The following is a 23952-nucleotide window of genomic DNA, read 5'->3' as shown; positions in this document are numbered from 1 at the left end:
ATAGTGTAGAGAAGAAGAATTTTAATAAAGACCTAAAATAATAAAGTTTAACTTAAAATATGATAATTGACTTATAATACTCGTATCATGTGAACCGCGTTTAAGGCGTCTTTGAGGTGGAGGACATAAATACAAATTGATGAAATTAATTGAGCCTGTTAATTTAAGTGTTAAATTATAAAAATTTACAGCTAAGGCATAATATTATAAATACGCACGTATATTATAATGGTATTCATCATCGGACAAGAAAGACGTAGTAAAAACGTGTAAAAATTGATATCGCCTTACCTCTTGCTGTTGTGCATTTATACAATATAATATAGTTTTTATAACTTGAATTGGTGTATACGTATTACATATATATTTAAATTTTAATGTGTGTATTTCTCGTTTAATTTTAACCGTATAAAATGTGATGAATCACGAGAAAACTGAGTATGAGCCGGTTTGATATGCTACTACGTCTATTCGTACGATCTCGTTAGCTATCTGTCCTTGCTAACTCCTAAAAGTGGTGATATACAAACTGTAAAAAAAATACAGAATAAAAGATTCAAGTATAGTTTATTTAATGAAAAAAAAATTTATTTTTTCATATTTTATTAAGTGTAAGAAAAATCATTATTATTTCTTGAAACAGATAACTTTTCATGAAAAAAAAAAAATCAGTTTAACTAAGTGATTAGAAATTTATGATATATATTTTTTATGTAAATTAATGTATGTTTGGACAAGGCTAACTACAGACTTGATTTGGAAACAATTGAACTAATCAGAACTAAATTTTGAAAACGACCACATATAACCTGAGATTTACAGGGAGTGTTTATAACTTCGTTTTTCTTTTTTTATAGGTTGCTATAAAGTTACAGAAAAAAAACTAAGAAAAAATTGTCTCTATGATTATATATTTATATATTATTATAAACTCAAACTTCAGAAATTGTTCTAAGTGCTAAACGAGTATATCAAACAAGTTTAACTTACTAACCTAAGTATAACAATTTAGTTCTAAATGTCTTCATTTTTTCCTGGGTAAAGTCGGATTACGTATATAACTAGACTGTCTAGACTGCTAGAGATTAAAGTATAATATAATCAACACGAATATCAATACATTTTTTTTATTAGGTAGGTATCTAATTAATGGTAAGTATATCAACATATATGTGCCAATGAACTTTTAATATTATATAGTCATTTAAATATAAATATATTTACTATGTACAAACACTGAATGGTTGTTGGTTTGTATTTAATAGAATATGCTTTTATTAGATATTATTTTCAAGTAAATTATAATAGCTTCTTAATGATTAAAAGTATATTTACTACTTTCTATTTAAAACACTTTTTAACTACTGCTAAATATACCTATACGGTCTATACGTCATAATTTTATATTATTCTAGACTGCCTGAATAACATAATTCTTATGAAAATTTTTTTTATAAAAACTGACTTAAAAACTCTGTGTGTACAAATTATATTTTATGATCATGGTGTACTGTATATAATGGCTATATATAGGTACCCGCGTGTGTATGTATATATATTTATACATATTATATTGTGCAGTTTGTCTTATAAAGTTATTGTCCAAACTATATAATATCGTCAAGGTTAAATCAAAAAGTTATACGACTGCAATATCAATGTGGGCGCGTGCACGGTGCACATATTACATTTTGTGAATAGAACGTTATAAAAAATAAATGTTACACACACTGCAAACATAAGATATTTATACACTTTGTAAAGACATGCTTTATTTAAATTTTAAACGATTTTAAAAATTGAATTCCCCAATAAACTTATTGTGTAAGTTATATATATTATGTACATCAGTATGCGTATAATATATTGCAGCCTTTAGTGTGTACATAGAATTTAGAGTTATATTTTAAATCGTATAAGGTATGTATTATAACGATAAATGATCGGTGTTTTAATAATCTGTAGTCGAGTTTTGCCAGATATCAATATAATAAAGATACCTTATTCAAATATTAATATGCGCGGCTGCCCGATTGTCATGCAATGATGAGGTATAGGACACACATCGATGGAACGGACCCGTTTTAAAACAAATGGTAATCGAACAGGGTGTTGACAACGGATAATAAAGATTACAATATTATTTTGACGTGAGCCACTCCTACTGCTGGAAATCGATCCTATACGACTGGTAGCTGCTGCAGTAACCACCGTTAGATTTACGAACATTGCAGGATAATATTTTCAATCATAATCATTTTTCAAAACAACCGTTTCATTAATCACCTAACAGCTGCATACTATAGGTTAGGCCATTTATAGAAACTAACATACGTCGCGTGCTATAGTCTGTATGATAGACATTGTGAATAATGTAAATAATATTTATTTAAGTATAATATACCTATAGTATATAAAATAGACACTGTAGTTGATTTCGAAAATATCATATTCTAGTATGATCTTACCGAAAACAACATTGTACGATAGTATATTATTATACATCTTCACAAAACTTTACCTATTATCTTTAACTTATTGACAATTTTGATCAATTGCATTTTTTCTATTTTATATTATACGTGTAAAAAAAAAATTTTAAACGCCGATATCAATTTTTAAGTTACAAGTATTATTCCTAACAACAAATTTTAATTTATTTTTAATAAGTTCGTTTTTATGTAAACTATTTTCTATGACTGTATAGGTATATATGTTAACATACCTTAATATATTTCAATAATAATAATAAAAAAAATACTTTATAAAACTATGCCTATAATCTATATAGATACAATTAAAATAGGAGTACGTATTGCTTACAATGTCAATGGTAAATTACGGTACAAGAAAAATAAATCAAGACTCGCACAATCGATTAAATTGAAACGTAAAAGAATTTTTAATCACTTCTACTATAATATACTACAATAAAAAATCAGTATAAAACAGGAGTTCATACTGTAAATCCTGCAGGTAAAGTGATTGCAGGATACCTAAAGGTACTCAATCATTAGGAAATCGTTCGATTAAACAAGGCACAGCAAGGTTTTTATTGAAGGTTTGGTATGGAATGATTTCGTGATTGAACAGACATATGAAATTTAAAAAATAATGACACTATACGCAAGATAAAATTTGTAGTTCACTTACCTATATTCACTGAAAAAATAATAATGAATGGGCACCATTCGCGAAGTATATATTTTTCAACGGTTTTGAGTTGTATCTAATTAACCGTATACAATATACTATATACTTTTATAATACTAACATGTTATACTACAAACGTTATAATCCTTTTTGTGAGTAATGTATGATATATAAAAATAAAAAAAAAATCAGGAAAACAGCCACTATACGTTTTAAAAAAATTCCTGCACAGGTTACTTTTTTAATCTGAATCAATTATCTTGGCAATAAATTGTTTTAGTATACAAATTATGAATAAGATAAAAATGAATATAAAATATATGAAATACGTTTACTACTTATTATACAAAAGAATTTATTTTGACTAAATTAACTATGATCTTTATTAAAATAGAAATTTATAAAAAAATTGGTTTTAAAACACTTCATAATACGGGGTCTGAGCATTTAATTATTAATACGTATAATAATGTGAAGAACACTGTCGTCACCATAGTCGATGCTATTTTCAGGTTAAGGCATTACAAATATAATATATGTACGGTACAAATGACCTATTTGAAATTTCAATTCTGAAAATTCTGCCTGATCGGTGAACATATCGATTCGATAACAGAGCGCAAATGCATATCACCCTTTTCTCCTATCTCTGAAGTTTGATCAGTCCGTGCTAACTGACCTACAATAATAATGATGGGTGAGATGGATTTTTCATAGGAACTTTAACCGATTTTTATTCATTAACGTGAGTCACTTCAAGGTCACGAGTTCAACGTTGTATGACAGTATTCGAACAATATCATCATAATATCCACAACGTATGAACATTATAATAAACGATAAAATAATTTTGATACAATAATATTGTGATACGCGCTCATTTGTATATACATAATATTAAAGCTAACGAAACAGATAGTCGAGTTGGTTAGATTTCGGCGGGTGGAAGGCCGAAACCGGTTTCCGTTCGTTCGGATTAGAAGTCGATAAATCGTCATGGTTCAGAACACTTAATACGTTTTTTTGGAGTAGTTTACACGGAAAATGTTCTGTCGTAATATTTAAGTTCTTTTAATGATCGTAATTAGTCATTCAGTCGATGAAAAGTGTTTGAGTACCAATATATATATATATTATATACTTACATTATATATTATGTACCGACCTATATAGTGTTCGAGCACGCGCTCGTTGTGTTTTTTCACTGGAAATATCATATACGTTACACGCACACGTAGGCGCTTCAGCTGCGCTTTCTCTTGGTCAAATCGGTTGATACGATTTTTAAAAAAATTGTTTGCTTATATTTCTAAAAACCCATTCGTGTATAAAAAATGATACAGGTATCTGTAAATTATATCTGCGCGCGTAGGTACTCACTATTCGGTGAACGCATGAGTAGTATGCGAACAAATGTGCGCTTATGACAGCCATATACATTTTTTATATAATATGTAATGTTGAAACATGATAATTAAAAAAATCTATACGATACTATGGTTATACTTACAGGTTCAGCTGGTCGATGAAAAAATATCATTTTGCCGCTTTATAAATAATGTATTTAAAGGTGTTTAAATTTACTATCATTCTATAATGCGTGTATTTAAAAAATAATAATAAATAATCCAGTACAATAAGTCTTTAAAGATGTCCATATTAAATTTCAAATTTTAAGAGAAGCGATGAATGTATTGATTTCACAATGATATGCATTTTTTGCGTGTACACAATAAAATATCCGATAAAATGTTTCAATTTTTAAGTATGATGAAAGTTTTAGATAGAAAATCGGATTTATATTGTACTTTAAAAAGTTAAAATTAACAATTCTCATTATTTTATTTTATTATTGGAAAAATAAAAAAATTAAAATTAAGAAAAAACTGGAATTTTTCTACAAATTCAATGTTTGACGAAATTTATTTAGTTTTTTTTTAGTGTATAGATAACTCGAAAAGAATAACTTTAAATAATTTAAATGGTTACCAATTGTTAATAATTTTATATTTAAAATACAATTTCAAAATATTTTGACTCTTTTTAAGTTATTTATAAGCATAAAAAATTTAAAAGTTCTATAATTTTTTTTCTATGAACGTGGATTAAAAATTATTCGTTAGGTAAAATTGCCTGACAATTTAGTATTATAAACTTCTTATAAGTTATTTATTTCAAAATTAAAAAATATTGAAAATTAATGTAGTTATAATACATTTTAAAACCGTTCAAAGTTAAGATTTCGAGTAAATTTATAAAAATTTCAAAAATATACAAATTATTTCGTAGTTAAAAATTCGTAGAAAATTTAATTTTTTTGTCCAAGTTTAAAATGTAGATAGTTTAAAATTCCTCATGTGTACCTATTTCATACTGAAACCATAAAATCTAAAAAAAATTCTCGGCAATTATTTTTTATAGACATATTAAGTTCAAATTTGGACGAAATTATTTATTTGTAAGATAAATTATGATGTCATAAAAAAAATATTATTCGTGAGAACTTTAACATATATAATATTGTCACGAATTTTACTATACGAAATATAAGTATAACATTTTTGATTTATTTAAGATATTATCTATTTATCTATGAATCTGTTTTTACTGTATTTACAGAAATATGTTAATTAATTTAAGTCGTATATTTGATACAATATATGGTATGAAATATACCTAATATATTATTATAATAACTAAATATTAATAATATAATAAATGCAATATTTTTCAAAAAAATTAAATCAACCTACCGTAATATTGAAAATAAAATAAATGACTTTAATAGTTATATGAAAACATATCTTTACGTAGTAAAGTTCATCTCCACGCAGAATCGTTTAAATATACATACGAGTATATATATATATTTAGTAAAATATATTATATAAATATAAATAATAAAGCATATTGATGATAAATACTCTATAGTATTGATTTATTTTTGATATAATGAGAGTAAATTTCAAACGCAATCTTCATTTCAAGCTAAGGAAAATTAAGTCCCCATACTATTATAGATAATTAACGTAGTGTTTATTTTCTTTAATTGACCAAAGTCGCTAGACTATTGGTCTGAGTTATTCTACTAATTCATCAACTCATAGTAAACACAGTAAAAATGAATCTTCAGAGAGTTGATATCACTTTAATGTACTGCGCAATAAAGCTCCACAAAGTATATGTTACGTTGTTGAATTCTATGAATAGAATATTTATGCTCATGGAAAAAATAATCACTCATAAAACACTCGATCTCTTATACCTACGTTAGGTTTTGACTTTTTAAGTTCAATTGGAGATCGCGATGGCGAGAAAACGAAATGCAATACACATTAAAGATATATATATATATTATATATATATGATAGTATATTATGTGTGTAAATAAACCGCATATATATTGGTGTATATACAGTATTACAGAATATATTATATGTATGCTCATGCGCTCGGTGTTTTTCACGCTTGCTGTCGACCATTATTATTTTTATCATCATTATTATTATTATAATAGTCTGCTTGCACACACGCGAGTTTCGAGACGCAATGAATAATTTACTCAAAGCCTAACTACACGGCTTATGCAGGTATATATACGTATATAGGTACACTGGTGCAGGTATACAATATACACCTATATTATATATTCGCAGCGCGTCAAGTGAGACGTTCGAATATATAGGTACGTATATATAGGTATGGAGTATAAATGTTAAAAAGTAAAATAAATACAAAAAGGCGCCTTGTGCTGCATCAGACATCACGCCAATAAATCGTGCAAGTCGCCGTCGTCGGCGGCGAAACGGCACTGTGTGTGCCCACCATATACGTATATAATATAACCACCGCTGATAGTGGATAAACATACGTGTGTGTGCGTATGTGTATGTGTAGACTTTTGTATGAGTACACGGTGTACACGGTATTATATACGAATATATCGATCCGATCGCTTTTGTGCCGCCGACCAAACGGACTGTGTAGTATATTATTATGATACAGGAAATAATGTGTATATTGTATATTATATTAAATCATTGGTCGAGTATATTATTATATTGTAAAACGAGTGAGTATTATTATTATTTAATAATATACATGAAATAAGCCGCTAAACCGATTCAGTATTTAGTTGAATGTACAAAATTATAATAATATAATAATGCACAACTATAGTGGTTGTGGAACTAAAGCACACCGTGGTAGAAAGGTATGACTTTATTCAAATTTTGTTAGAATTTAATCAATATTGAATACTGCAATTCTTAAAAAATTAATAAATGATAAACATGTGTATGTGTTTAGATTTAATACATAATATATGCATATAATTTAGTATTGACTAACATTATAAGCTAAAACATTTTAGTCTTTTTAGGTATATGATATTTAAAACTAAAGATGTATTTATTAAATTTATTACAGACCTAAATAAAATATTAAAATCTCAAGCACCATTATTTAAAAAAAGATTCTGATTGTTTAAAAATACGTAGGAATTGACCGTTATTAAGTATAAAAAACATTATAAAAAAAAAAAAAAAAAAAAAAACATTATAACTATATATAAGTATTAAACCATTGTAAACTGAACACGGTCGTACGGCCTACATCCCTATCTTTATAATATATTACAAAAATATATAGTATATGATATTGGTGGATAATGGATACATAATATATACCTGCATTTAAGGGTTAGTCTGGTTGTCTGTTTCGGAATAGAATATGTCGAATATGTCTATGTACGCATATAGACCTATGTCTGTATGTATAATAACTACACCTTATAACAATAAAATACACACGTCTTAAAAATATATTTCCGTTTAATAACGGTAAATTAAATAAATAATTGTGTCTGTATAAAATTCGTTTACCATATAATTATTACTGTGCATCTCCAATAATTTTTTTTGTTTCGATTCATGTATAGGGTGATTCATCGAGTACTCTCAACTCATTTTTCTTCAATAATGCAGTTAATAAAATATAGTTTTAGATTTTTTAATTATACTTAAATTATAGTTTTCAATTTCATGAGATTTTTTTTTGCTAGTTAAGGATTGTGCTCTTGAAGATATAACCCTTTGATTTTTAAATGAGAACCTCCTTTTTCTGCTTTTAATTATTTAGTGACTAAATTTTCTCAATATTTCATTGTTTTAAAATCAAATTTTAATGTGTAATTTTGAAATAATCTATTTAATTATTACCCTTAGTTTATTGAAAGCCAAGAAACTACTCGTCTGAATTTTAAATGAGGCATATCACAATTTAAAAAAAAATAATCCACTATAAATAATTCATATTTCATATTAAAATCGGTGTATTATGGTAGCACAAACATTTTTAAAGTTTGATAATATGATATTTAAGTATATTCAAAATTCCAAAAATTATAAATAGAATACATTTATTATTAAATGAAAAAATGGGGTAACTGGGTAAATATACTTGGTGAATCACTCTATATAACATAGTATAGGCTATAATAACTACCCGACAATGTTATATAATAATACGGGCGCCTTGACCACAATGATTTGGGTACTTAATACGCATGTATCATATATTAATATTATAATAATATACCTGTATTATAAATACGGTAAAGTACACTCGATGCTTACCGCCGTTTACATCTATACACGTGCACACAGCCACACGACAGGTAGTATACCTAAATATTGTACTGTCTACAAGCATAATATAGCGTGATATGCCAAAATTAATCGAACACAAATTATACATAAAATATTGTACATATACAATACATCTCCAAGATCCCGGAGGGTTTATACCGACGGGATAAAAAGAATACACCAGCTGTCAATAATATAATATTATACTGCTGTGGCGCATTCGTCTGTACACACACACACACATACCTATATGTGCAAGGGGTGATTTATATATATATATATGTATACATAAAGGTATGTGTAATAATAATCATTGGTTTCGTCCGTGATGACGACGATGATCCTTGTATAGCTTGCAGAGTACATTATGGGAACGACCAACGGTATTGTCTCTATATACACGTAACCGGCAATTATTATTTTCTGGAATGGATGAAAATATTGTCGAACGGGTATTTATAAAAAGTCACCTGCAGAACGGCTATTATTTGCAAGTGATAGAGGATGGCAATGAGTGAAACGACTGCGTGTAAGGTTCTGTGAGTCATAATCGTCAATGTTTTCGTTTTATTTTATTCGAAAATCGCCACCATTGCAATATATTTATTATATATATATATATTTATTCTAATTAATTATTACGAAATTTATAAAAGACAAGGTGTAGTTGGGCAAAAAATTACATTTTAAAGTCATTTAGCACCAACTATCTATTTATGTAAAAAAAAAAAACAAACAATTTTAATTATTGGAAAAATTTATTATTTATAGACTTGATTTCATATACATATCGTAGATAATTCTAAATACTCAAATTAGTAATTACTAATCTAATTCACCGTGAATAGCTGATCATTTTGTTTCGTTTAGAAAATTACTTGCCCGAAGATCCGCTAAATTGTGATATACGTATACATTAAGTGTATCTACTTATTACTTAATATAATTTTGTCGGTTTGGCAGTTTGACGATATGAGTAAAAGTGTTAAAAAATACTATACAATAAAACAATATCGATAAATGAACGGTCATAGCAAAGGATATGATTAAAAGATGTGTGTAAATTATATTTTTATAATCTTGATTTTAATGGATAAGGTTTAAACCCTAAGAAAATATATATTTTTTGGCTTCGAAATCCAAAATTAATTGGTAATAAATTATAAATAATAAAAATCTATTAATTTTACGAGAATAAATTCTAAAGAACTCCACTGGTCTACGAAGTAGCTACAACAAAATATTACATCAGGTTTGTTATTCAATTTTAATTTACAAAAAGTTATAGCAAATATTTTAAAAATCGACTACAAAATTAAAACCGAATAGACAATCCAATATGTAAGCATACACTTATAGTGATCGACGAATAATCGAAGTAGATACTTTGGTTGTCCAATCGCAGACACGACGGGAACGTGAATATGAAATGGATTAATTGGAGTAAAAGAGTTCGAGAGTGTCACGTTTGTAAAAGAAGTCCTCGTTGTTAGAACGGTAATAATTTTTTATGAGATTTACTAGTACTTGTTTTCGGAACGTCTATGAATCGAATTTATAATATTTAAAATACGATTCTAAACACAAATAGAAATTAAATCCCGTAATTGGCGATATGATAAATACAACGTATTTTTATATGCCGCTAAAAAAAATAACATCATCGGAATATCGTATGTACGTGTTACAATAATAATATTATTACGACATGCGTATAACACGCATTATTACAGTAATTTGCCCAATGTCCATGGCATTCCGGTCCGTAAAACAATTCGGAACTGTTTCCACCCTGAATTTCACCGTGTTCCGCGGACTCCGTGAACCCGTTCGAACACCTCTGTCCGGATATCGTATTCGTGTTATAGATGATAATGTCCACGTGGAGAGATTACGTACCGGCACACCGGTGGTCGGTCAGCCGGCCGCACCGTCCGCAGCCCGCGAACGGCGCGCGCGTCCGTTGTAGGCGGTCGCCCGCCGCGCAACCGCGGCCGGGTGGGAGACGGACGGACGGGCGCGCAGAAAAGCAACGAAAATAATGCGCTGTCGAATAAAAAGGAAAGGAAAGAAAAAAATTAAAAGAAGACGAAAAACCCGAACCGAACCGATCTCGGTCGGCGGGCGCGCGCACGCGCGTGCTCGCGTTCGCGTGTGTACCCGAGTGCGTGTAGCGCGCGCGCGTAGTGGGAAAAAGAGTAGTAGAAGTAGTAGTAGTAGTCGCCCGCAGTCACCGACGACGGCCGGCACCACTGCAGCGTGTGTGTGTTATATTGCACGTACGTAAGTTAAAATTATTATTATTATTGTTGTCGTTATTATTACTACTATCTCTGCCTGCGCCGACGACGACAACGACGAGGGAAACGACGACGTTAGCGGCCGATGAGCGACACGCGACCGCCCGACTGTTATTACTCGGACCGGAAGAAGAGCGCTTCGTCAATATAATATAATATAGCACGTCCGTCGTAAGGAGGTAAGCCCGCTCGAATATAATAATATTGTCATAGTCGTTACTAGTATTATATTCATGTATAATATTACGGCGGTTGCGTGTTGAATTATTCGCGCTGCTCGCGGAAAAACCGTTTCCGGGGCATCCCTGCCCCGCCGCCCCCACCCGGCGAGTATCACTCCGATAAGACCACCTGCACCCCCACCCCATAAGCGATGCACTCTTCGTCAGCGGTGCAACAGGCGCACCACCACCGTCAACAGCAGCAAAAGCAGCAGCAGCAGCAACAGCAACAGCAACAGCAACAACTACAGCAATCTCCGTCGTCTAACAACAACAATAACAATAATAAAGACGACGTGGTCATGGGACAACTGTTGCAGAGATCGCTGCAAAACGTCGCCCTGTCGCTGCAGACCACGTTCGTGTCGTCGCTGCAGCAGGCCGCGCTACTGCCACCAGACTCACCGGTGGCGGCGGCACTCAACCTGCAGGCCCTCGAATCGTACATCACGCTACAGCGATTGACAGCCGTGCCCCGTCAACCCGCGGTAACCGCAGTGACCGTCGATCGAGCGCACGCTAATGGCAGTGTGGTGGTTGTGCACGAATTGTTGGATGACGAGGACGAGGACGACGGCGTCAAATGCGGCAAACCGTCTTCGGTGGACGCTGAAGACGCTGACTACCTCGACGACGACGACGACGATGACGACGACCCCGACGACAGACCGACGCCTTTGGACGCCAGCGGAGTTGCAGCTAAGGCTGCCGCTACGGCCGCCATTGTCGTGGCCGCCAGCAGGGGAGGCCGTCTCCCGGCGTTCGCTAAAGAGCTGTCCAGCTTGTCACCCAGAGCTAACAGGCTGTCCGCGTCGTTGACCGCTGCCGCCGCCGCCGCCGCCGTCTGCACCACGGCGATCGTCGACGAGGATAGTACCGTCACAGCCACTGCAGACGCCGCCGACGAACCCGTCGCCGCCTCGCGACACTTGCACAACCTCCAGGACAACAACAACGGACCCGTCCCGAGACCTAAGAAACAGTTCATCTGTCGGTTCTGCAACAGGCACTTCACCAAGTCATACAATCTTCTCATACACGAGCGCACCCACACGGACGAGCGGCCGTACTCGTGTGACATTTGTAAAAAGGCTTTCAGAAGGCAAGACCATCTCAGGGATCACAGGTAAATATCTCATAGTTTTATACGGCTTCGATACTATAGATATATATTATAATATATGTGCGACTGACGTATACGGTATTAAATGCATAGTCTCAATATATATACAGTCATGAACTTATTATGTAATAAGTAATAACAAACCAATATAATATTGATACGGATAGAACTATTGGTAGGTATATTAATGCATTTTTTAAATCGATTACATTTTTAAGCCGAACCGTGTGTTAAAGGGAGGTACAGTCGATTCTAAGGGTTGTAAAGTCCTTCCTCCTCCATATTCTAATTCACTTCTGATATTTCGTCATTAGATTTTATGGGAATACTGCACGCACGAATGATGCACTGAAGTCGGGAACAAAAGTCGTGCGTATTAACTTAACAATACCTACGAATGAAAGCAAACTAGTTGGAACAGAGATTTCTAAATATTATTTCATTATTAATTAATAATATATTTTTTTTTTTATTGTATAACGTCGAGGCCTAAGATTAGACTCTACCCATATAGCACAAATACCGCACACACATATCAATCAATCGGAATATAGTGTTGTACGTAACGTTGCGTTTAATTAATTATCCGTGCCCGCAGTGTAATATACATAAGTCATGGTGTATATAAGAACTAAAGAGAGCTTAAATTGTAGAAGAAACCCTTTAACCTGAGTGACGCGCAGATAAGTCTTACGTCATATTCCATACTATATACATAATATAAATACGTATATTATGCTGATAGGTGTACGGGTGTATCTACTTATTATTATTATTATTATTATTATTATATTACACGCGTTTATAGGTAGATCGCGTCTTAATAAAAATATATTCTAATAATGCTGTCTACATCGTTAAAATAAATAACATACATTAATTTTATATTACAATAATTAAAGGCATCGCTTGTCCATATTTTAACTGTACCTATACTGTGCTTTGTAGGTACGGATCGGATCCAAAAACATTGTTGGCATATCATGGTGGTTGACACCATATATAGTATACAAACATTTTACGTTGCGTGCAACACTCAGTATTTTATGGATAATTATTATACACACTCGGACGTCAAAGCATCGTTATTTCGAGAAACAAATTAATTTTGGGATCTTATTTATTTATTTATTTATTGATATTATTATTACAGTTGTACTTACGCATATAGTTATATAATAATATATTTTCTACGCCGTTCGCGATCATCGTATTTTACGACTGTTGTCGTTTAGTCTTCGTTTATGGTGACCGCCTTGCCACTACGACCGGATCATATCATTACCACCCGCGAGTGGTGCATAACAATATTATTGGGGTGGTTTACGCGCGCGCGCGCATGTGTGTGTGTGTGTGTGTGTGTGTATTTGTATGTGCCTTCTCGCTTATGCTCGTGCGTAATATTCCTATGGCGTGAGTGAGTGTGTGTTACTAACAGCGGCGGTTTTCGAGTTTAAAAGATGTTATCATTTATTTTCAAATAATAATTTACGGGATACACCAAAAGCGGTCCGAAGTAGGTACATAATATGTGGTATAAAAAAAACTTCACTCCGACCCGCGTGCTCTGCGTATCGAATTACCCGCGCTTCTTTTACGACGATTCTCTCTCCGCAACAGATCTATACGTGCAGGTCCTCCCGATCATTTGCGCGATACACGATTTTAATCGTCCACCGTCCTCTTGGGCCGACAGTTTAATAGCTGCACGTCGTATTATGTTACGCTCACGAAAACGGTTTTCGGGAAATCGAAAAGAATTTTTAATTCTCCACAGGAATGTTTTAGACGAAAGAAAAACGTGAGAAAACTCCGCTGGTATAGCTGTTTAATTCAACGTAATTATTCCGTCTACAGTTTTAAAACTATTAACATGAAAATTTTTTTCATATATTTTGCGTCATAATATAGTATTATTGTATGCATTATAATTTGTATGATAAATAATTTTATTAATCAATAACGTCAAATTAATAGTGTGTTATTATAGTGTGATGAATATTATAAAATTGAATTAAATTTACACAGTATATTTATATAAAAAGTTTACATACGTAACATTACGGTATATAGTATATTATATCGATTATTTACTAGTATAAAACAAAACAAAACAAAATTAAAATTAAAAAATTAAATTCGTCTCATATAAATTTCACGGAGTTCTTTAATTCGTCTATTAATATTGACTCGAAGCTTACTAAAAAAAATAATATATCATTAAATCGCGTGGGTATATATGATAATCCGATTCGTTAACTATAAATCGATTTACATAATATTATTATACAACTGCGTATTTGCAGCGCTCGTTGTATCAGTAATACTACGAACGTTTATTAAGCGACTTAAGTTCATAATGTTGGCTACGAAATCTTAAATAGAAATTAAATACGGGTTCTGTACACTCATATAATACTGTAAAATATAGGCAATAAACGAAAAAATGGTATTTTTCAATTCTCTCTTTCGAAATGAACGCTTTAATACAATATTATCGAAAATTTTCCGACTATCATATTTCTATTGATTGTGGGTATACGCATTATTACAATTCGGTTTAATATATAACGTGATGACATCGTACCAGTTTCATGTCGTACACAAGTATTTTGATTTTGAATACTTGGGACGTCTGCACTCTATATTTCAAAAATCACCTATAAAATAAACACATCCACGGTGAACTATTCCTGCAAAGGGCGGTACCACGATGCAAACACTTTTGAAAAATACGACCACTTCGAACCGCAGTGACTATCATTCATAAACATTAAACATTAATATTATTTACAAGGCACTATATATAACACACATAGCTATACACACATGATATATATTATTATATTATTCTAATATTATATAAATAGATATATTATTATGTGTCTGGGTGTCTCCTATAAAATAAAAATACGGATGACCATAGAAAGGAAGTATGTTGGTTTGGCTTCGAAAACCAGTCTACGGTGTGTTGGAAAACAAACGATCCGCGAGTGCGCATACTCGCACACACGACTCGTCGTCGTATTATCATAAAATTGTTTTAACGTCGTCGTTAGGTTAGCGTTTTTATTAGACAGTAAAAACGGATGTGTGGCGCGAGCGCGCAATAAATTTGTCACCGAGAGAGGATTTCGTTGGTAGGTCGGCGGTGGACTGTGGAGAGGAACGCAGTTATATACTATATACCTACCTATATATATAATGTCACTGTCTATTTTACGTCGCTGCTGCGCGTTTTGGTCACGAGCTCGCGCGCGCTAAGAAGAAAAAAAATTCGCGTTGGCGGAGGAGCACGTCACGTCTCGCAGGGGTAATGCACACCATCGTCGCCGTCGAGTCGATCAAATAACCGGCTTGCGCGTGCGCCGTATTTACGATCGTATAAGCAGCACTCAATTCTATATGGTTGGAGAGTGCGGGAGCGAGAAAGATAGTGAATAAGTAAGAAAGAAAGAGAAAGAGAGAAATATAAAATATAAACTTAATCGTGTGTGCGTGGTTTTTATTATAATATCCTTTTTACTCCACGCGCTCCGCACATTTGGATATCTGCCATGATCAGAATAGTAATAAAAATTTTATTTAAAAAAAAAACCTTTGACGTATTTTTCATCTCCGGGTTAAAAAATAAATATCGCAACGGCTCCGTCGTTTCCACAACCTATCGGACGTTGTGCTGGTCGCGATCCGAAATGCTTGAACGTGTTATACAGGTACAAAATATAAGAGCCATAATCGTGTCTATTATCATGATACACGTACGATAATAATTGTACATAATACAGTACATAACGTAAAAATATACGCCCGCTATTATAATATACACGAATGTGTGTATGTGTGTGTAACAATGGTCTGTGACGACGTGAGTAATATGACTTGCAAGCCGCTTTTGTATAATATATTTAATAATAATAATATGTAATCCTTGTCCATTTATCACCTTCAACGTGTCCCCGCGCGTCATCCGTCGTGGGAATGAAAAGGTCAAGTGCCATGCGCGTAGGTATATAATATTATTATTGTTATTATTATTGTACACCGAAGAACCTATCCGCCGAACACGGGGCGGTGGCATGAAGAGAAGTGTATAGTACACCCCTACGACGAGACCGCGACTGCAGTGTATACCTTTTAATGGCTTCATTATTTTATTGTGTGCGTGTCGTGTGCCGTCGCCGACGCCGCACTGCAGGGTCGCGCTACAGTCCATTAAAAACCGATTGCACAATAAAAATACACTTTATATATTCCGTGGCAACCTAACCGACGGCACACAATAAGATTTTTAGAAAACAATATTTTCACGGTTCATTTTGAACAAAATTGTATTTAATATTTTAATACTGTATTCGTAAGAACACTGAACGCATTTGGTTTTAATCGTGATCCATGTTAAAGTTATCATATTATAACCGCTATGATAATAATGAAATTGCCAAACTGAAAAAAAAAAACTAATATAAAGTGAAATGATATCTTTTTTTTTACGTAAAACTACTTTGGTAAACATCTTGTCTCCAAACTATCAGTTAGAAATAAAAAAACATTCTGCACGGTTTATATTGTTTATAATGCCCATCGCCATCGCTTTGCAATACTTTTTAACAATGTTTATTGTAGACAATATAATATCGGTCGTCTCGATGTACATACATATAAACTGTCCAGTCGTTAAAAATCCATTTGGTTCCTGACCGAACGCCACTTAAATTGCCCTTCTTATATTATACATAATACATGTGGCGTGCTTATAAATATTAAACATGTCACGAATGATGCGATAATAATAATTAGAGACTGCAAAAATTATAAATCAAGTGCAAAACTGCGGTCAGCCATTGTAATAACAATAACAAATGATTAACGTCTCGGTAAAACATTTGTATACAAACTTTTATGAAAATTCATCGTTGACAGCTGATTAAATGGCGCAAAATAATATATACAAAACAAAGAGAAAACACGAGTCAAAGTCATAGACTATCGTTATTCGTCTGGAATAATTTTTTAACTGAGTCTTGGGTTGATAAAAAATCGAGGTGAAGAGTGTTTCTGACAAGGTGTTGGAGAAACAGAGATGTGTTATAAATTATAAATGCGTTACAAGCGCAAACGACTGGATTTGTCAAGACTAGTTTACCGAAGATAAAAAATAAAAACTTAAGTGGAACCGGTTCGAATATTTTTTTAGATGACAACTGACAACTACCAACAATGCAATATTTCACAATATTTATAAAATTATATTATCGCTCGTATTAGTATTACCACTTGGTCAAACAACCTTTTTAATACGAATTATTTTTGGAATTTAACAGTTATGAATGTTATAGTCATGTAACGTATTTTAATTGTACAAATTGTATAGTGATTATAATTAACTATGAACTGTTTATGGATACATTCATTTATAATAAACTATCTATTGATCGTCGAAAGACTTTAATTTATATCGTTTAACATACAATTTTTAAATTTGTAACAAGTTTAAACTAACCATATAGATATTGACTAAAAAATAGGTATTCAATTGTGATTAACATTTTTATATGCAAAATACGTAAACGGTTTTTTTCTAGTTTTCATTTTTAAATTATTTTTAAACGTAAACGTATTTAAAACTAATTAAAAAACAACGTAATTGATTTCAAATTGTTTTGGTGGTCTAATAAAGGCAAATAAAAAAAAAAAGCTGTATAACTTGTTTGATTGCACAAAAATTGTAAAAATAAACGTAATTGGTAGGAAATATGAAATAGGTGTAAGCACTAGCGTGGTAATATTCGATATAAATGCGGAATTTACTAGAGATAAAATAAAATACCACAACACTACATAAGATATATTATGTATATAATAAACTGATCGAGTTGGTTTGTTCAAAAAATATTCTATTGCCTTGTTGGTATATACAGCCGGATAATAATATGTTTGCGATTGCGATCTTCGATCGCCTTGAAGTCTGTGTAGATACCGGTAATAATAATTCATAGACGCATACACATACACACAAACACACATACATAAATATACATAAACAATACAGTAAGGATGCCGCACCTTTCCACCTTTGAAACCATACGGGGCAACCACTTCGTGGACGTAATAGTGCGAATATCTAATCAATACTGCTGCAGACAAAACTAATTATCGATATTATTATATTCTATTCTAAACATTATTTTAACATATTTTTTTATATTTACAGCGGTTTAGTATTTTTAAATGGTTTAAAAAAAAAAATAAAATCGTCCTACTTATGACCTATGTCAGGAATTTCAATACACTAAAATACAAAAATATTTGTTTAGGTAGTAGGTGCGTTACAGTATTTTCCATTGTGTTGTCTATATTCTACTCTGCGTGATGGTTCTGATCGATCATCCTACGATGTATGTGATATATACATTTTATAATAATTATTTAATAATTTAATATTATTTTAAATTTTAAATATTTGTTCGCGCAGTATTACATTAATATGTCTGTTGGACATGTCTAAACATAATTATAATATGTAGATTAACAAAGTTTGACTTTGCAAAATTAAAAAAGAGGGACTCAGTTAACTTTTTAAAAAAAAGCGTCCCTATCACTTTTTAAACATAACTGAGCCATGGAGGCTACGCCCTCATACTCCCTAATACCCCTCTTTAAAACATAAAAAATATTTATAAATTATCAATTTAAAAAAAAATTACTGTAAATATTACATTATATATTATAGTTACACGTTATAAAATGTAACTTAAAAGTAATTCTAAATATAAATTTTTAATAAACTACTAAGTGTCTAAGTACCTATTGACTACTTACTTTAATCCTTTTTAAAAAATGAAAAAATATCACTTTGTGATTTCTTTTTTTTAGCCATCGTATAAACAAATATTTTTATACAATATAAAATAACAAATATCAATTACTTAAGGTACTATTCAAGTAGTAAGAAAATAAGACAGTTTAGATTTACAAAATAAAATTTAAAAAATAACAATCTTTAAATCTATGATAGGTAATTGGTAACAAATATTAGTAAATAATGATAACAGTGGTAACTGATTATATATTATATAAGTTATCACGGTCTGAGAGTTATAAAACATGATTAAAGATAATTATGTATGGTAAGAAAAATTATGATATTATTATGTGCATTTTGACAAAATTGCAGAATAATGCAGCGTTCCGTACGTTCCTCTTAAAAATATAAGTAGAGATACTTTAAAATGTCTAAAAATTAGTTGGGGTACTCCGTCTCCCCTAATCGAGCACTGTAAATTATAGAAATAAATACTATTTGAAAATAAATAATTTAACTGTATTTATTATTACACAGTAATAATTATTGCAGTGATAGCTAAGAACAAAATAGGAAATAATGATATTTCTAAAATAACCACGTAATACTTAAATATAATATTTTTTTCTTTTCGAGGAATATTAACTTATATTATTATGAATTACCTATATAAAATCATAATCGGTAATACCATCATAACTATCGCAATACAAATAGACTGCACGTGGTAATACAGTTCCCATTTACAATGCCACAACACAACAATTATGTTTAAGATTTATCAATGAGTACATATTATAGAAGTAAGAGAAGTGACAACAAATTGCATTTGAAAATAATGAAGTTTTCCGTTGAGACGTCAATGAGTGTAATTGGGTCACTTTCTTTCGTAAGCTCTGAAAAAGGTAACTTCCACGTATAACCAAAATCATTACACTCGTTAAGGTTGATACAGGCAATTCATTTCGTACAATAATAATGCGATACTAGGTCGATCTGTCATCGTGATCGCGTGAAAAGCAAAATTAATATTATTAGGTGGGTGCTAATCGTTATCACAAACGTGTCGGCAAATTCGGATAATATTCATGTAAGTCGCTTCAGGTCAAACATTCACAGCTATGTAAAGGTAAACACGGAACATATATAGTTCCTCCTGTGTCTGTGCAATATCGATTAGAAAGTTCAATAGAACCACAACTCCTACTATTACGATAAAAAAATCAAAATTACTTTTATATAATTTAATAAACGATTCATTAATCGTTTCATTTTCAATAATCCAACGTAACAATCAACAATTAAAATAAAAAGTAAGCATAAACACACGAAAAAAATTTATGGATAAATTCGTAAAATCTATTACAATAACAAAAAGAGACCTATACGTATTAAAACTACGTATTGCACAACATAATAAAGTGTGTACTTAAATCATTAAATTTCTGTGTTAAAATTGAAACATTACGTAGTTATAATAGGGATTATATGATTGGAGAACGACCTCTGAATATATAATGTCTAATATGTATCGCATCGGTATTTGTTACCGATGATATTACCCAACATAAATTTTTCCCAATAACTTTCAACCACACAGTCCAGGTGTGTATTGGGTAGGGAAGAGGCTTTAAAAAAATAATCAAAATACACGGCGTATTTTTATCTCAGTTCATCAAGTGCAATATTATATGTATGGATATTGGATATAGTTATCGAATGATAAAATATAAATTTTAATATTGCATCGAATTAATAATCTATAGAAACCGTATCATACTAATTGCAGTTGAAACAAGCTTTTAAACTTTATTTTATTATTCATTTTTTTTTTCGATAGTTATAAATAATAAAAATAGTCGATATGCCGCTTTATGTATATATAGTAACAATATTTTTATATTTACGTCTAGCCTATATAAAAATATAATATGTTCTTACAAGTTACAATTTTATAAGTCATAAATAAATAAATTATAACTTATTTATAACTTATAAGTATTTTACTATATAAAATGTAACTACATATTCAATTATTAAAGCCTTCGGAGAACCAAATAAAAAAAATTCAAAAGTTCCAAAATATATTTTTGATGCTACTGATTTTATTACAACATTCATTTACCTAGAGAGGGTCAAGTTTTTAATACCTCCAAAATTTGCTCAGATCACGTAACTTAACGTGAATTTACTATATTTTTTTTAATAATATTTCATAACGCCTTTCCCTAAAAAAATTTTCTGATTACGACTTTTATTATGGTATAATAGCCAAACTTTTTATTTTTCTAATCAGTAAGGTAAATATGTTATGATGTTATGAGGTAGTATCTTAAGCCATTAAACGTAAATTTAAATAATCATCGATAAATTACATTACGATAAATCATTAAAAAAAGTTAGATTAGAAAACATTCTTTTTCATCTATGTCAAGTCAAATTCACAATAGTTTATTCTTCTAGAAATTTAATTGTCGCGTAAAATTATTAAGGAAGAATGCATATAAGCGTAGTGACTAGTAGTTTCCCATTTTTTCCTGTACTAAAGAATGATAGGTATCGACTGTACGTACTTGTAACACTTAATCACCCGACTACACAATCGTTCTAAACGAATATAATACTCTATAAATAAAAACAATTTTAAATATGCAAAACAATACAAAATACAATTTTGTATTTGCATTCTCAGAGACTTGAAAAATGTTTTGGTGTATAATAAAATAAGACTATGCTACGTTCAACACTACGAATAAGCATTATCATAGCCTAGGTATATAGACATATCTTACTTATACATAATTCACTATATGTGCATCATGACCCTGCACATGTTATCATTATGATTATAAACTATCGTGTATTATTAAATTAACCATCGCGTGTGTTTTTCCTATCCGCAGGTACATTCACTCCAAGGAGAAACCATTCAAGTGCTTAGAGTGTGGCAAAGGGTTCTGCCAGTCGCGCACGTTAGCCGTGCACAAGATCCTTCACCTGGAGGAGTCGCCGCACAAGTGTCCAGTATGCAGCCGGAGCTTCAACCAGCGATCCAACCTGAAGACACACCTGTTGACGCATACCGACATTAAACCATACAACTGTCCGACGTGCAGTAAGGTGTTTCGCCGGAACTGCGACCTGCGTCGGCACAGCCTCACGCACAACTTGTCGCCTGTGTCCGCGGCGTCGGTACAGCTGGCGTACGCAACTACCGAACTGCAGTCGACCGCAGTCATCGCTGACGTGCATGGAAGCGACAACGACACCATAGCGGCTACGGACAGATGTGGCCGCTGATCTCATTTTGAAAGGAAGAAAAAACAAATAATTAAAATAAAACGAATCCATCCCACCCTCCCCCGGCCCACCGCTATGAAAACTACGGTATTGAGTTTTATTTTCTTACTTTTAAATTAAACGTAGGCAACCAAACACGCGAAAATATCATAATATTACAATAAACGTGCAAATTATGAGTACAATTTTATTCATTTTTTTCTATTTGTCGATATATATGCGCCTAAAGGATTTAATCTGACCATGTCTTTCTATTTCCGTTACTTTGCGGCGGACTAATATGTATATTATACGATTCCCTCGTTCTTGCTGTTTATATTTAATTATTATATTTTGATTATCATTATTATTTTTACGTGATTTTTTTATTACTTAACTCGCTAAATGACACGCTCGTCATAAATTATATGTTATTTATGTACATTATTACGGTACAGTAACCGCTCGTCTTCGTAGTTGTACTGAAAAATATGTACATATAATATATTCATGTTATATTTGCGATTTGTTAGAAAAAACTCCTATAATACTAATTTGTAAGTTGTATACATAATAAATGATTTATATAATTTATTATTATGACTTTTTAAGTTATTTTCCTTAAACCCGATGAAAATCCTAGTAGTCTTAATTATCTATGGTAATAACCTATATTTTGAATAACAATTAACGTTTAAAGCTGCTTATCAAGTAATTGAGTGTTTTCAGGAATAAGTGTCAAATTAAACTTGCATAAATGCAGTTTTTGTTAATATTAATTGCTAATGGTTTGTTTTAGTTTCATATCTGGTATGACGTTATTCGCTTTAATTTAGCACTTATGCTCCAACATTTTACCAAGAAAACTAAAAGTAAAAAGTAAATCTAAGATATATACTACATAAGTATCTATAATATAGGAGTGCATAATAATTTAAAGTGTGGTATATAATCTTATAACAATTAATAAGCATTATATCAATTAAATATTACAGATGTCATGTGCTCACGAGTACAGGTACTAAGACTTCAAATAATAAGTATATTATAAAAAATCGTCGTTCAGTATTATAAAAATATGTAATAGATTAATATGTAGGTAATCTATAATTACCTAAATAAGATGTAAGTGATATAACTGTTATTTATATACTAAATAATAATATAATCAAATAATATTAATGTAATTATAAGTAAAATTGTGATAAATATTTAATCGCATGGATTATTTAAAAATGGAACAAACAACTATTTTTATTGTTTGAGCTGAGAAGGAAAAACATAAAAAAAAAAAAAATTAAAAATACAATCACAAATCACAGTTTTTATCCAATAACATTGATAAATTTTATTAGTTTCTTCGATAAATAAATGTTTATTGGTTTACGCCTTAACAACGTATCAACCTTTTAGGATATAGGTG

At 31.3% G+C, this 23952-nt stretch overlaps 1 protein-coding gene across 1 annotated transcript; it reads left to right on the top strand.

Annotated features, from left to right (window-relative positions):
* Positions 1-10924: 10924 nt before the first annotated feature.
* On the top strand, positions 10925-23123 carry LOC112593624 (protein sister of odd and bowel-like). The gene is made up of 2 exons (XM_025338110.1): positions 10925-12448; positions 22154-23123. The coding sequence occupies exons 1-2, from the start codon at positions 11475-11477 to the stop codon at positions 22548-22550; spliced, it is 1371 nt and encodes a 456-aa protein (XP_025193895.1). The 5' UTR covers positions 10925-11474; the 3' UTR covers positions 22551-23123.
* The last annotated feature ends 829 nt before the right edge of the window (positions 23124-23952 follow it).

The sequence above is a fragment of the Melanaphis sacchari genome, unplaced genomic scaffold (assembly GCF_002803265.2).
Source record: "Melanaphis sacchari strain LSU unplaced genomic scaffold, SCAv2.0 Contig20_pilon_pilon, whole genome shotgun sequence".
Classification (NCBI taxonomy): Eukaryota; Metazoa; Arthropoda; class Insecta; order Hemiptera; family Aphididae; genus Melanaphis; species Melanaphis sacchari.
This window is presented reverse-complemented; position numbering and strand designations above follow the sequence as displayed.

Coding starts and splice junctions, on each gene's coding strand:
- LOC112593624 (XM_025338110.1), top strand. CDS start 11,475: ATGCACTCTTCGTCAGCGGTGCAACAGGCGCACCACCACCGTCAACAG. Junction 12,449..22,153: donor GACCATCTCAGGGATCACAG/GTAAATATCTCA, acceptor TCCTATCCGCAG/GTACATTCACTCCAAGGAGA.